Consider the following 16,120-nt stretch of genomic DNA (forward strand, 5'->3'; position numbering starts at 1 on the left):
GTCCACAATATCATGTAGCAGTTAATGTCTAAAACAATTTGTGTCTTAAGTACCAGGTCTTATTCCCTAACTTGAGTAAACTAAAGACCTGGAGGCGTGATCAATGCTCTTTGGCCACTCAGAATAGCCAAATGGCATTGATCACGCCTCCAGGTCTTTAGTTTACTCAAGTTAGGGAATAAGACCTGGTACTTAAGACACGCAAAATACAGCCCTTTGTCTGCTTGCGATAGGTAAAACTACAATTTCATTCCAACGTATTTTTACTGTTAAATAACATTTCTCTATGCTATTTTTCCTTAAAAAAGTGACTGAAGAAACCAAAACATACCCTTTTTCCACTCTACATTTCCACAGTACTACCTCAAAAACTATATAGTTAGTCAAATAAGCATGCCCCAAATATAGTTTGACAATCTTTATTCTTTCTCTACCATTGCAAAGTAGTGTTGAAGGCTCAACACTGTGGTACAACCAGATCTCATCTAAAGTTGTGGGTGTTTGACAGATAAACAACAAACAGAAATATTTGCCATAATAAAATTAACAGTACAAAACACAGCTATGTATCAAGTCAAAGATGTACATGAAATTCTGTATAAATTATTGACCTCAAGAGGTCATATAAAACTGTACATGACAATACATTTGCAATACATTACAATATTTATTCAAATAAAGCAAAGTAGCACCATGAAACACTATCAATACTTTAAAAATAAAGCACACAGTTTTCTTTACAGTAAATACAGTACTGCATTTGTAATTATGAACAGTGAAAGTACAGGAAGCACAAGTCTAAGAACAAGTAAAACTGAGAATTTGTATACTCTACTACTAGAAAGTGTCTTTATTAAGCCTAATTTATACTCTGTAGTACAACGCTTGCCTTTTTTTTGTTGGCAAACAACATTGTCATGCAATGGACGGAGTATAAATTAAGCTTTCCATGGATGGCATGTACTGTAAACATAGGGCTTGTATTGTATTGTACTCATGTGCCTTCATGTCGTTACTTTATAACTGTGGTTACATTTGAATCAAGGGAAATTAAAACAAAAAATAAAACATTCTAAACTGTAAACTACTCTAGGTTTTGTTACCATGGTGACGTCCGATGATTTTGACCACTTCCTGAAAGTCCTTTTGTGGTCGGTCTCCTTTGTTTATCTGTCTCCTATTTCTACATACATCATCCCTCTCTCAGAATCTTTCTAGCAGAAACAGTAGATGGTTGTAATCTGATCTTGCATTTGGGGGATCTGTGTTTTCAAACGTTTTCATGAAATCCCTCAGTGTCCTTCCCATTTTCGATCCCCTTTCCCCACCTTGATCTCGTTCAACCCCATTTTTTCCCATCTACTGTTATCGAATGTTCATTGCAGGACAAGGCAGACGCTTTATGAAAGTCTCTTTGATGTTCCTCCTTTCTTGGAATATTCCTTGTGCTTGAAAGTACGTCCTTCTGATTGGCTGTGGAGGTGTGACGAGGGCTTGTTCAGATGTTAAGTTCTTCTGAGTTCCAACTCAATGTTTTTCATTCAGAGATTATTATTGGAGATCTGACGCTGGTGCTCAAACAGGTCCTCCACCTCTGGGCTGTAAGCATCACCTGATGGAGTGGATGGAGATAATGGAGGGAGAGGTTCAGCTGAGCAGTCAAGGCACAGGGTGGAATTTAGAGTGGTTTACAAAAAGATGACATATCTTTTCAGACGTGAAGGAGTCTTTATACCTGCGTGGCAGCCAAACATGAAGACTCGTGCTCCGTCGTATTTGCACCGGCATCGCACCACATTGTTATGGAAGTCTGACTCGGCCATGTCCAAGGATGGGTTCACCTCCACCTGCATAGACGCATAATATGTTAGACACAGACTGCATAGATCAATTGTCTTGCCTTTTTTATTCATTAACCATTTTTATCATTTTAATCACTTTTATATTAGTGTTTATTTATGTGACCTACAGTATGTCAGCAGATCCAATTCCAATCTATACAATTTACAATTTGAACGATAAATGTCTATATAAATTATAATAAAGAAAGATGATTATGATGATTCATATACTTTTCTAGTTTAATTAATTTCTCTTATATTTTATTCAGAAACAGGTGCTCAGTATGATGATGATTAAAGTTTCTTTATTAGGAAAAAGACCCCTTGAGATGTACCATCTCGTTTTCGAGGGGCTCCCAACACAGATACATGTCACAACCTTTTTGTACAGTAAAACAAAACAAATTACATACACCTAACATGGACAGGACAAAACATTAAACATTGAAACCTTGAAAACCTTACAACCTCATTACGGCTTTGAATCCCATAATATAATGTAGCACAATATGAAGATTCTATGTCCTATGCAGTGAGTGCAAAAAAAATAATAAATAAAATAAAATATAATTATGGTCCGACTCCTCACTGATGGAGAATGTAACTTTCCCCGTGGCATACGGTACGTGATGAGAAACTAAGCTAGATTCTAAACAGTTTCTTTCTCTCTGTGAGAAACCAGCTAGTTATGGGACAAGCTGAGAAGCCACAGCATGGGTTGTTTCTGTTAAAAATTGTGTTTGCATGTTGGGGGTTCTGGAATGACATGACATCATTTCTAATCCTATCATTTCTCCTAGAGAGACATGGGGTGTTGGGGGACAGTTTTCTTTTGTTCAAACCTATGATTACAATGTAGTCATGCTTGATAGGGTTGGTTGCTATGTTTGCTTGTTTTCCACCCTGTCTGTCGTATATAAAACACACACACACACACACACACACACACACACACACACACACACACACACACACACACACACACACACACACACACACACACACACACACACACACACACACACCCACACCCACACCCACACACAAATGATTTTTCCTGATACACACTTCAAACAGATAACCTGACCACATTTTCAATACAGCTACTGTCTTTAATTTTCTATATATGAATTCTGCGGTTCTGGTCATATTTATAGAGAGTGAGTTAACTCGTTAAAATATTCTATTCATATTTTTATTTTGTCTTAATTTAATCATGTTTCTGGCCAATTTGTGTCGGTCCCCACAGTGTGTTTAGAGGGACCCAATGATTTTGGCCCTTAGTTTTATTGTCCCGGTGTTAAAGGAACGATATTAACTTGGTTCCAGTAGATGGCCATTAAAAGTTCAGGCAATAATCTGAAACAAAAGGCCCCTTTTACAATACAATGAAAGGTTGTCAGTAATAGTATTGTATAAAAACGCTGTGAGGTTGCGTCGCTGATGTTTAAATGACGGCGCAATCAGAGACAATCAAGCTTGAGGTGGACGTGACTCACTGGTTTAAATGCACAGTCCTAAAAATGTCTGCTGCCCCACGTTTCTTGGCACAGAGACAAAAGAAACGCCCAGTTTGCCGCGAAAGACATGCAGACTCCCTCCCCTCAATCACACACATCTAACACAAAGACATGCAGACTCCCTCCCCTCAATCACACACATCTAACACAAAGACATGCAGACTCCCTCCCCTCAATCACACACATCTAACACAAAGACATGCAGACTCCCTCCCCTCAATCACACACATCTAACACAAAGACATGCAGACTCCCTCCCCTCAATCACACACATCTAACACAAAGACATGCAGACTCCCTCCCCTCAATCACACACATCTAACACAAAGACATGCAGACTCCCTCCCCTCAATCACACACATCTAAAGACATGCAGACTCCCTCCCCTCAATCACACACATCTAAAGACATGCAGACTCCCTCCCCTCAATCACACACATCTAACACACATTTATGAACAACTTAACTACTGTTTCACCACATTTTCCATCGCAACCACAAAGGGGTGTTGGAGCCACGGTTACCATGGCAACAAGGGATCACGGGTTTCTGACATGCATGTGATTGTCTCCTGGGACATGACTCAGCATATTTCACTGGGGCCCTATATAGTCCTAATGGAGCGCTCACACAAGTACTTTATATGCATGTGCATTGTGCATGCAAATGCACATGTACCCTGGAAAAGCCTCAATGCCAACTAAGCATTTATTTGAGAGTATTACATTCTCAGGATTTTGCAGAACACACAGACACGCACGCACACACGCATGCACGCACGCACACACACACACACACACACACACACACACACACACACACACACACACACACACACACACACACACACACACACACACACACACACACACACACACACACACACACACAGACACACACACACACACACACACACACACACACACACACACACACACACACCTAAATACAACTTCTATATACTGCATGAACTGTTGTGTATATAAAATGTTATGATGGGCGGTGAGCAACATCATTATATTATCAGATAAATGGACAGAGGGTGGAGAGTGGACAGCTTTGTAACACAGCAGATGTAAAGATTTGAGCAGTAATGAGAAGCAGAGTAGACATTTCAACCGCTGAGCAGCCAACCTGAGCATCGCTAGCAAACCCTTCCACATTCTATATAATATTTTTAACCTTATTGTATACTTTAGCAGCTATTCGAAAAGAGATGATCTACCAGCTCATTGTGTGTTTGTAGTTTGGCTATTTTAGAAAAGCTGACGTTATGAGCTTGTATTGTACAGTAGATAGGCTATGATTGAAAGATTTAGAAAAACTTGAAAAATCTATGTTATGAGGGTCCCTGTCCCTGGCACAAAATCTTTTCAGACTGTGGCCAATATCAATCAATTTTGGGGTCTTTGGCGTGAAAATATTTGAGAACCACTATTTTAGATAGGAAATGCTGACAGACTCCTTTCCACTGTCAATATGTCAGCCCTTTTCTCTGAACTGCTGGACTAATGGTAGGTCTACTTTTGCTATAAATGCAGGTTAAATCCCCTGTTCTTAAATATGCACACACCCGTAAACTACATACTGTACATACACGTAAACGCCTGCAGGCCCAGCCAAGACCCATTTAGCTAAAATTACAGTCTCTATCATTGCTTTTCATCTTGTGTACGCTTTGAAATGGTGCAACGCTAACCTTTGTTTTTGCTCTTTTTTGTGCCTTTTCCCCCTTCTTGGCTTTAAAAGAATTTCACAGTTAATTTAAGACATAGTCGCACTTGAAATAGTGGACGTTATTTCACCATAATGACTTTATGTATTTTACTTCTTATCCTTAACGTTTTTTGTTAAGTGGCTTGTGACAGAATAATCAGCACATTAACTAAATACCTATTAGGATATCATGGCTGCCTTCAGAATTGACTTTGAGGAATTAATTTTGGTTTCAAAATTACATTGTTGCTTTTCCAGTAATTAAGCTTAACCATATTAATCCTGCAGTAGTGTAAAAAATGTCTTAATAGAATATGTACAGGTGAGCTGTGTAGATTGGCTATTTTCACTATTTGTCATGATGAAGTATGTTCATAAACTCTGTTTGACAATGGTCAGGCTTTACCCCAGGCTTTACCACAGTCACTTACCTGGAAGATGTATTCACCAGGCCGTATGTCTGTGACGTCGACCCACTGGCAGTCAATGTCATGTCGATAGGTATCCCAGCAGCCCACTGAGATGCCCTGCTCACCCATGTTGTAGCAGGAAAACCTCTTACCTGTTCCTAGAAGTCCAAACAACAACAGCTTTAATCTTGGAACGGTGTGATTTAGCTTAAATCACTAAAAGTTTGATGGGTAATACTTTATGTTTCTAATATAGTTTTGTTTTCTGTACCTTAAGAATAAAGTGAAATAGAAAGAGATTTCCTTTTCTGCCATCGCAAAGGGCCCTATTGTAATGTAATTTAAAACAGACAGGTGGCATCTCTTTGTGAATTAAAAATGAAGCATCTTACAGGTACAAGTGTTGGTATGTTTGACTTGGCAGATTGGCATTGCATTTATTTTTGGTGCAATTATTATTGTGATTCTTGTCTAACATGGTTCAAATCACTCTTCAGATAAACATATAAAAAATGTATAACTGAATGAACATTTACCATCAGGGCAGTAGGTATCCTCCAGACAGAAGCTGGCTTTGTGACCTTCAGCCACCTTGGTTCCATTCAAGGTTAGAAGGTCATAATGGGTGAAGACCTCAATACTGTGGTAATGCCTAAGAGTGGCAAAGATAGAAGAGGAGAGCAAAGTGATAAAGATGGAGAGAGATAGTAAAAGGATAAGGGTATAGGATAGTAAAAGTGATCAAAGTAACTGATATTCCCCACGGACTGAAACATTTAGACATAGGTTATGGCTGTTTTACTGTTCCTTTTCTTGTTTTTCTTGAATGATTCCCAGAGGAATAACAATTTACTCTGGCCTCAAATCAACAAAAAACAGAATAAGTCTAAATATGACATCCATAATTCTTGCTATCGTTGCGAGGGCGTTGTGGGGAGGAGAGCTCTGAGCGCCGAACTCTGCTTCTCCTTTTGGGACGCAGAACCACAACCACTGACAGAAGAGCAGACACCCCAGTTTGAGCCCATGCTGTCATGGCTGTGATGACGTTAACAACTGGGTGACCAGCAAAAAGAAGGTTTATTGTAAGCCGTTGTTTTTGGTGGATCAGGGGACCAATTTATTTCAGTTAAATTACAGACATTTGTACAGTATGTCAGCAGTTTGATTACATACCGTACAGATCTCCTCATGTATAGAAATGTACTTTTCCTATGCTGTTAACTACTTAAGCCCTATACTGTATGCACTTGGCCAATCAACAAGCTCACAACATAATTATCGCCTAGTGACGCATTTTGAGCTTGACTTTTCTTTATCTTTCCTATATTGGTTTGAAAATGAGTGCAATGGTTAACCCATACCAAAGATCATTACATTCAAGAATAACAATGTTTTGGCACACATTTAGTCTAATAATATCCATCTCCACCATTTGGGGGAAAAAAAGAAGAAAAATAATGTCTGACATAAAAGCAAATTTTGGGTTGCCAGTAAAGTTACTTTATGAGTCATCTGTAAATCTTTGCTTAGTAACATAACAGTTGACCTTATGTTTGACAATATAATCATCTGTGCTGCTGAACATTGATTGATGTCGGTAAGCAATGTTTCCCAACGTGCATCTATGGCTTTTTAGGATGAAACCCTTTGATTTTGACTTTGACTTTTAACAACGCCAGGTTCAGTGTGACCACACGCTAAATCAAACAGTACAACATACTGTAAACCTACTCAGCTGTAACCAAGTCAAATCTAACAGACTTATGTTCTCATTCTGTCCAAACCTACTCGTTTGGAACCAAATCCCCAGGCCATACCACCCCGTCTCCTCAGTCGCTTCCTGCACTTTCAGTTTTTATTTTAATGTCTCCATTTCATTTAATGTGTCTTCTGTCTTCTGAATATTAGGACATTTTGTGAGCATGTATGTGTGCATGTATATTCTACAACTTCTTTAAATTATGTATTATTTCATGGCCCTTATATATATATATTTTTAACTTTACTGGACATTCTGCATATTGAAGTTTTTTGTACTTTTAGTATATTTTAATGCAAGTACTTTTGTGCAAGTACTTTTGTACTTTACTCAGGTACATTTTAAATAACGGACTTTCACTTGTAACATAGTATTCTACATCACAGTATTGATACTTTTACTTAAAGGTATAGTTCACCCCCAAAATAACGTTTTTTCTATCGATTACTCACCCCATGGAGACTAGAATTCATTATTTTTGTTTCCGTGACATTCCTATAAAGCCAATCATTTGACCAGCTCGCTATATTCCCTATGGAGACACAAATGAGACTTGTTGTGTCTCCATAGGGTACCACTGCTGGTCAGCAAATTACTGTCTTAGGAATGTGACAAAATCAAATAAATATCCATTAATTCAAGTCTCCATGGGGCGAGTAATCGATAGAAAAAAGTATTTTTTTGGGTGACTATCCCTTTAATTAAAAACTTTTAGTAGGCCTACTTTTTCCACCACTGCCAGTGATGTTGCGGTTATATGGTCAGACTCAACACACACTGTGTTAGCCAACAATAAACACATTTTCGAACTTTTCAAACTCGTTCCCAGATCTGTACCTGTGACATTGGTGCCACGTCCAGCTCTCTCTACCGGCCCTGGGTCTGAAGTCCGCGCGGCCCAGGTTCATGATGCGGGAGGAGAAGCGCAGCAGGCGGCGGTGGCCGTAGGGCCAGTTCATCCTGGCGGCGGACGAGGACAGACAGTTCTCCTCGTTAGCGCAGGTCAGCAGGTGCAGGGGCCGGTCCTCCAAGTAGGCAGACTCCTGGATCAGCTGGGCGTCGAAGACCAGGTCAGGGGCAGCTGCAAGAGGTCACGGGATCGGGAGTTTACACAAAGAGCCAAAATCTGTACTAGTTATCAAACCACTTCTATATCATATTCATAGGAAAAATAGATAATTATGTTTGAATATGTTTTTGTTTATCCATAAGGACTTCTAGATGCCTATAAGAGCTCCATCACACTATACGTTGAAGGGGTTGAATCCCTTCACTTTGGAGCTTCTGAAGCAAAGACTTCACTGACCACAAACAAGGACATGCTGAGAGAAAGGTAAATGAGTGTGTGTGCACATGCACCTGCACACGTGTGTGAACACAACACTCACTCTCCACACAGGCGACTCCAGCGGCTCTGCCCTCTCCTCCTCTGGGGCAGTAGAGATTGACATTTCGGCGACACTGTTGGATAGACATCTCCGTACCGATGCAGTGTGTTCCACTAAGAACCAGATCAGCAGCCTCTGCAGTGCCGGGCCAGTACCAAGTCTCCTGCACGGAAAGATACCGACACATTCAGACTGATCTTGGAAACAAACAACTGGAGTCTCTGGACTTCAAAAATAAAAAAATGAAAAATAAATGTTTTGACAATTTGTACCTTTTAATGACATGCCCAAAATAGAGATGCCAGGTTGAAAGTTGTCGCTGCCCCTTCCTATATGTCCTGTACTGAGAATATGAAACTATCCCATCAGATTCCATTTAAATAAAGGAAAATATATCTAAATAGGGCTTTCATCCCTTGAATCTACTAAACAAGGTGGGTGTTAAATTATGGGCTGTTATTTGAATGCACTTATACAGTATGTATTTGTTCTTATAATGCACTTTATGTCTGTTATGCAATATTATTGTGTGTATTTTAAGGTGGCAGCCTATAAGACAAATGTCTCTAAGAGACACAAACTGTGAACCATCTCAACATTTTTAAATTCACTGTGAAAGGTCCCCACAAACTCCCCCTCAAGCCAATTGGCATACAGTATACTGTACAATACTCTCACACTGGCCTTTCCAAGCACACTCTATTTTGAGATTGTTTGCTCGCCAAATGTCTCCCTTTCCCCCTCTCTCCTCGCCTCGCTTTCCCTTTTTTATTTTCGTTCTGCTGGAAGTGGACGTTTGAGAAGCCTGTAATTACCTCAGGCCTTGGTAATAACACAGCAGAGACGCACAAACAGCAGCGCAGAGAGAAAGCGACAGAGAGGAAGAGAGAGAGAATGGCCGACGGAAGGAGTTGACAGAAACCAACAATATGATAATATTGTTGATTTCTGAAGCCATCCATGCCCCTATAGGCCTGCACTCGACAGCTGGATACTTGACTTTCTGTCCGGCCGCTGTCAGGTGGTGAGAATGGGCAACCCTCAGGGCTGCATGCTGGGCCCTCTCCTCTATTCTCTGTACACATATGACTGTACAGCCACACACTGCTCCAACATCAAATACACGGACGACACAATAGTGATGGGCCTGATCGACGACGATGATGACACGGCCTACAGAGGTTGGAACACTTACACAGTGGTGCCAGGAGAACAGCCTACAAGTAGGAACACTTACACAGTGGTGCCAGGAGAACAGCCTACAAGTAGGAACACTTACACAGTGGTGCCAGGAGAACAGCCTGCAAGTAGGAACACTTACACAGTGGTGCCAGGAGAACAGTCTACAAGTAGCTCTCAGTGGTGCCAGGAGAACAGCCTACAAGTAGCTCTCAGTGGTGCCAGGAGAACAGCCTACAAGTAGCTCTCAACGTCAATAAAACCAAGGAGCTGATCGGTAATTTCAGGAGACCAGAGAGAGAGCACACACCTATTGTCATCAACGGTGCTGAAATGGAGCAGGTCTACTCCATGTTCCTCAGAATACACATCTCGAGGAAAAACGCCTGTGGTTACTGAGGCTACAACTTGAGGGACCTGAAGTGGGCCACACACACACCACAAAAGTGGTGAAAAAGGCCATTCTACAAGAGTACCATCGAGAGTGTTCTGACGAGCGCCACCACTGCCTGTTTCGGGAACTGCACCGCCGCAGAATGGAAAGCACTGCAGAGACTGGTGCGAACAGCGCATCGTAGTGGCACCCCCCACCAGGATATACACAATACACGAGAGACGTGTGGCTAGAGCTGAAAACATCATCAGGGACATCCCATCACCCCAAGCCACTGCAGCACCCACGGCCGGGCAAACATTTCCAGAGCATCAAGGGCAACACCACCAGACTCTTGAACAGTTTCTACTTGTCAACAATTCGACTGCTGAACAAGAAGTTAGTTCAGTCAGATATACTCGAGCGGGTTCATGTTATGCTCAAGGGACATAAATGTATTTGAGTTAATATGCTGCATTACTATTGTGGGTGTATACAGTGTTTGCAAGATCCACACGTCATACGCTGATGTGGATGACCAATTGGGCGGGGTATTTAAGCTCACCTAGACTGCATGCATTCTTCCTGCCTTCCTTCTGTATATGGTTCCTGGTTGTTATGCACTGTTTGCTCCCACCGCCACCCCAGCACCACCGGTGGGCTCTGTTATTCTGTTCCCCATGGCGGGGGGGGTTGTTATTGTATATCTATCTCCCTGATCTTTATGTTTAATGGTGTTTAATTGTTTAAGATGTGTCTGCATGGTAGCCATATCTCGGTCGGTCGCTTGCACCCCTCCCCACCACACTCTCACCTGGTGAGCTCTGGCAGCAAATCCGAAGCCCAGCTGTCGACAGACCACCATGGCCTCGTTGAGGCCCCAGTTCTCACTGCAGACCGACCCCCAGCGCTTCACTCCCCCCACCTCCGTCAGAACCTCCACGCGGCCCTCCATCCGGTCCCTGCCTCCTGCTAACCGCACCTGTTGGTGAAACAGTGCTATGAAGATATGCCATTTGTGTGTGTGTGTGTGTGTGTGTGTGTGTGTGTGTGTGTGTGTGTGTGTGTGTGTGTGTGTGTGTGTGTCTTATGTGTGTCGGTGTGTCGGTTTACTCAAAAGCTGCAAAGCATTGCATCATCACGTAAAGGGATATTTCACTTTCAAATAAAAATAAAAATCACAGACCCCAGTTTAAAGACAATATCAGTCACTAGAACCATGGATAGGCACGTGTTTTCAATTAATCTATCATGGGTAAAATGGAGTTTAAAAATGTTTGAAAGTGAAATATCCCTTTAACTTTTAAATTATTTTTTATACAATATATAACATATACATGAACATCTGGTGCAGTATATTTAAGTGTAAAGTAAACATGTGCACTAGCTGCTCTCCCTCTGTCAGTGGTTGTAGCAAGCTATCATTAATTCATTCATTATAATCCCAAATGAAGAAATTGTGTCATACAGATCTATAGAACAGACATGAGGAAATTGGAAACTGTCATGTGTGCTGTGCTTTCTGTGTGAGAAGAATATGCAAGTGTCTTGCACAGTAAAACCACCAGTGTTCATGTATCCACTTGTGACTGAGAGTGTTTATCTCATTATTGTCTCACCGTGGCCTGGAGGCCTGTGTCGGGAACATTGCAGCGAACTGACACATCCTGGCTGTGCTTGCAGGTGTACAAAGGAACCTCGCGGAAACCACAGTCCATGATGGACCTCTCCCTGCCTGTACACTGCACACTGTTCATATGGACCGGGCCGGTACCTACGGAGAGGGAAGACTTTCACTTATGTGTCTGCCTGGTGGTAAGATACTAAACAAGCATGTAGGTAGACATAGGATACGACAGTATGTACAGTACATATACAGTCACAATGTGTTGCTTGTTGACTGTCTTCAAAATTTATTTTTATTTTTTCTTAACGACTATGGTTGACCAGAGTCCCTCAGTGTTTTCTGTTTTCGCTCTACATTCAATATTTTTGGCCTTAGAGCTTGTCGATCTATTTTCCTGCAAAAGGTTTCAGCACAATACGGATGCTGGGTTAAACCCCAATGACCCTAATTTTCTTCAGAATTGTTTGAAATATATACAGTACATGTATTTCTTTATACCATAGTTACCCGAGACCTATAAAAAATGGGTCCCGACTCATATTTTGGGAAACGCAGTCTCATAGTACGGTATGGGGGCCCTCTTGGCAGCCGAGGCCCACAGCGTCACCACAGGGAGGGATTAAGAGGCCAGACATGATCATGCCCTGTGATGTGGCTGTGGGACAGAGCATGGGCATTGGCCTCTCTGTCCAAATTACACTGTATATTACACACTGCACATCAGGGGTACGTTTAATACACCAAATATAGATGCTGCGATTTACGGAAAAAAGCTTGAATGGCTATGTGAGTGTGCCTGCGTGAATTAGTGTGTGAGGGCCCTCAGGTCCGGGCCCTGTAATTTGGGGGCACAAATAGCTAATGATGTCATCAAGGCTGTGTCACTGTGGTCAGTGCTGTCCGTTAGCCATCTTTTCTTACTGTTCTCCCTGTCTCATGTGCAGTATAGTCTCCAATGTACAGTAGCTCTGTGCAAACCCGCTGTACATATACCTGCTTCCTGAACTGGCTTCTTTTCTCTGTCATGGTCATTTTAGGATCGACAGATTATCGTCTAGGAATTACAGCTCTGACCCTGCCATTGATTCATTATAATGATGGTGACCCAACCTTGAACTTTGAAGCCTATCATCCTATTCTGGAGTGAACATTTGACAAAATAGATACCAAGTGTATCACCAAGTGACACCATGTGTCGCAACACAATGCATTCGCCGTTCTGTGCTTGTCAACCCCCTTTGGGTGAAGAGATTTGATATAGAGGCCTAGAGGGCAAAAGGTGCAGACCTAACCCTATATTCTATAATAACGTTTGCCAATGTTTGATCTCACAATACATCGCAATGCAACACAATTCGTTGTGAACTTTTGAGAGCTTTTAGAGCTTTGCCTATTTTTGCATTTTGTTTGCATTTTGGCATTTTGCCCAGAATAGGGACACTAGGGTTAATTTTGTTCAGGCAAATTTTCACTTTGCTATATGACCATGGTCCATCTCATAGAAGATAATCTTTTCTATATGAGTGACGCGCTGGCTTTATCCTTCATTTGTTGCATGCCGCTCCGGACAGAGCAATAGCTCTGCACGAAAGGAGATCATGGAATTCCATTAATTTTGTGCACCCAGCGTCAGTAGCTACACCTAACGTGAGGCTTGCCTAGAGGTCTGAATCATTCCATCTTGACATTCCCTCATGTCCTTTTTTTAGACATAATAGCCCCATAGCACCTTCTTTTATAGAGCCCTAAAAAGCTACACCAAAATTGTTTCCATGAGCCACTTGTTTAAGACTAACGGTGAGAAGGAAATGCGACCACCTTTACAGGACATGCTGTGTGCTCGCTGGGGCATTGAAATAATGGTGGGGAAATGGATGTGGTTACGGAGGTACTGCCAAGGTACTGCAGGGAGTAAACTAAACAAGGGAGAGAAAGAGTGTGTGAAAGTTGGGTCTAGGAATATGTTTATAAGTAGAATTATTAGACAGCAATGTGGCTACATGCTCATGCCCACAAATAGCACCAAAATGGTCACAATCTGTCCAAACACTCATGGTTTGCCAGATACGCTCCCGGCTGATTGCTTGACATCTTGGTTTCAAAGCTTTGTTCGCTTTTCAAATAGAACAGATTTATTTTGACGACGACACATGCAATATTGTTTAGTGTCACTGGAACTGGAACACGGTAGCATAGTTTACACTCGTCTAATTGGTCATGGGTAGAAATCCACAACAATCAGCTTCTCGGCTAGGAGCCGAGAGCAGGCTGTAAACATTTTCAGTCTGGTTTATTTGTACACTCGGCTGTGCAGGTCCTGTGAGGGCTGTGTAGCCTGATAAAGTATGTTTAAACTGGAGAGACGCTGACCTGAAATTGACTCCCATGGTCAACTCTGTGTCCCCTTTCAACACTCCACCGTTCAGTGTTATGCCTCTGTTACGTTAAGTCCTACCATGTCTACTCTTTTCATACCAGGGATATTATTTTCCTGAATGAAACGATGCTATCAGTTGGGACAGTGGACGCGGCAAAGCCTAATGATAGGTTTGCATGCTTTACTGCCTGGGGCATACACATTACACACTTCCCCAACCATAGCCTCGAACCAATCCCCGACCATAACCTAGCTTTGGTCATGGGAATTAAAGCTTTTACTCTCTTGACCTTATGTCCTCATGTTCCTAATGTTTTGTTTCCCTTGATGTTTTAATCGTGTGATGTTTCTTCTTTTATGAATTTGCCTATTGTAGCATTCCATGGAATGTAAAGTGCATTATAAATAAATATCCATTATTATTATTATTATTATTATTATTATTATTACATGTATTATTATTATCAAAAAGAGGTTCAGGAATAGAGCGGAAAAGTACATAGCCAATGGGCAAGTTTAGTAAAGTATTGAGGGTTTAGTGGTTAAATGTCTGAAACATTAACATGAATCCAACTTAATAGAAACATAAATCATCAAACAAACAAAAAACACTGGTGATAGTGCTGTCAAACAATTCAGTCCATGAAGCTATCTATGAAATCTATGAAAATGTTTAATCTGCAACACAATTTTATATAATACGTAGTGGGGACACTGGGGGTTCCTGCTTAACCTCTCTCTGTCAATTAAGGGGTCCGTGGCCTGAAAACATTGAAGATCCATGATTTAGAGTGTACAAAAGGAACGGAGTTAATTTCATTAAATTTGCACACTCTCGGATTTAGAACAAACTAAAAAGGTAGGAGCACACACCAGTAGTAGGGTGTGCTGACCGCAGGAGACAAAACTTGAACAAAGAAAGAAAAGAGGCCGCACAGCTCGTAGTCACTCACGATGCTAGAAACCTTTACAGACGTTTCGGCAAACAGGATGCCTTCTTCAGGATATGAACACTCTCGGATTTAACAGTGCCATCTCTCAAGCTCTTTAGTTTAGTAAACAGAAAGGTCAGGTCAACTTAGGATACCACACGGGAGAAAAACACACACAATGTATCAACTTAATTTTTTATAATGTTCCAGTTCCGATTTCAGTCTGACAATGATTTGTTTCTTCACTTCCAATTTCACTTGTTTATTCTGTCTCCTGTATGAGTAGGCTACTGACTCCTGATTGGTTAAAATTGGTATCCCAACCTGGCTGAAAATGCATACTAGAGAGCTGGAGAAACTAAGAGACTCCCTGACCCACCCCTAATTGTTCAATAGAACAAATACGCTCTCACTTATTGTTAAACATCTGCATTACTTAATTTACAAGCGCAATTAGAGAATGTAGAAGAAGTGTTTTTTTGATAATTGTTAGGAAGTAAAAACTGCTCTGTCACACAAGTGTGTGAGAGTTTGAAAAGAGAAGTTCGTTCATCTTCATAACAAACAGCTGGGTCGTTTTGTTTACTATACCTACTATAGCGCGCACGTGTGTGTGTGTGTGTGTGTGTGTGTGTGTGTGTGCGTGCGCGCGTGCTTGCGAGTTAGAGGAAGGAAGTGTGAAATGAACAAACATAAATGTAATTGAAGTCCTACAGCATTTGCAGCACTGCCCCTTTAAGGGTAGTGCATAAAAGGGGTGGCCAGGTTTGAGGCCTCTGTTTGGCTGAAAGCCTCTTTTGAGTGTTTGTGGAGGACCTGCAGCCATGAGGTGTACTGCACACTGCACAGCCCAGTACTTGGTAAGAAAACCTCAAACAAATGTTGATGCTTTGATAATTTATTTGGATTATATGGGGATATATTTTAATAAAGTTACATTTAATATTCCATTTGCACTGCAGAATTCGGCAGGTGTGATGTTTTGTGAGGGGAAC

General features: G+C 41.4%; 1 protein-coding gene across 1 annotated transcript in view; it reads right to left on the bottom strand.

Annotated features, from left to right (window-relative positions):
• Positions 1–384: 384 nt before the first annotated feature.
• Positions 385–16,120, bottom strand: part of LOC308312874 (lysyl oxidase homolog 4-like) — a 34,410-nt gene continuing 18,674 nt past the window's right edge. Inside the window, exons 8-15 of the mRNA XM_080759630.1 lie at positions 11,809–11,963; positions 11,004–11,171; positions 8,638–8,800; positions 8,087–8,330; positions 6,024–6,139; positions 5,509–5,645; positions 1,736–1,847; positions 385–1,612 (exon numbers count right to left, since the gene is read on the bottom strand). Of these exons, the coding sequence (XP_080615756.1) occupies positions 1,542–1,612; positions 1,736–1,847; positions 5,509–5,645; positions 6,024–6,139; positions 8,087–8,330; positions 8,638–8,800; positions 11,004–11,171; positions 11,809–11,963 (1,166 nt within the window). The 3' untranslated portion in view covers positions 385–1,541. The remainder of the gene's footprint in view (positions 1,613–1,735; positions 1,848–5,508; positions 5,646–6,023; positions 6,140–8,086; positions 8,331–8,637; positions 8,801–11,003; positions 11,172–11,808; positions 11,964–16,120) is intronic.

This window comes from Protomyctophum bolini (assembly GCF_963924005.1).
Source record: "Protomyctophum bolini genome assembly, chromosome: 3".
NCBI lineage: Eukaryota > Metazoa > Chordata > Actinopteri > Myctophiformes > Myctophidae > Protomyctophum > Protomyctophum bolini.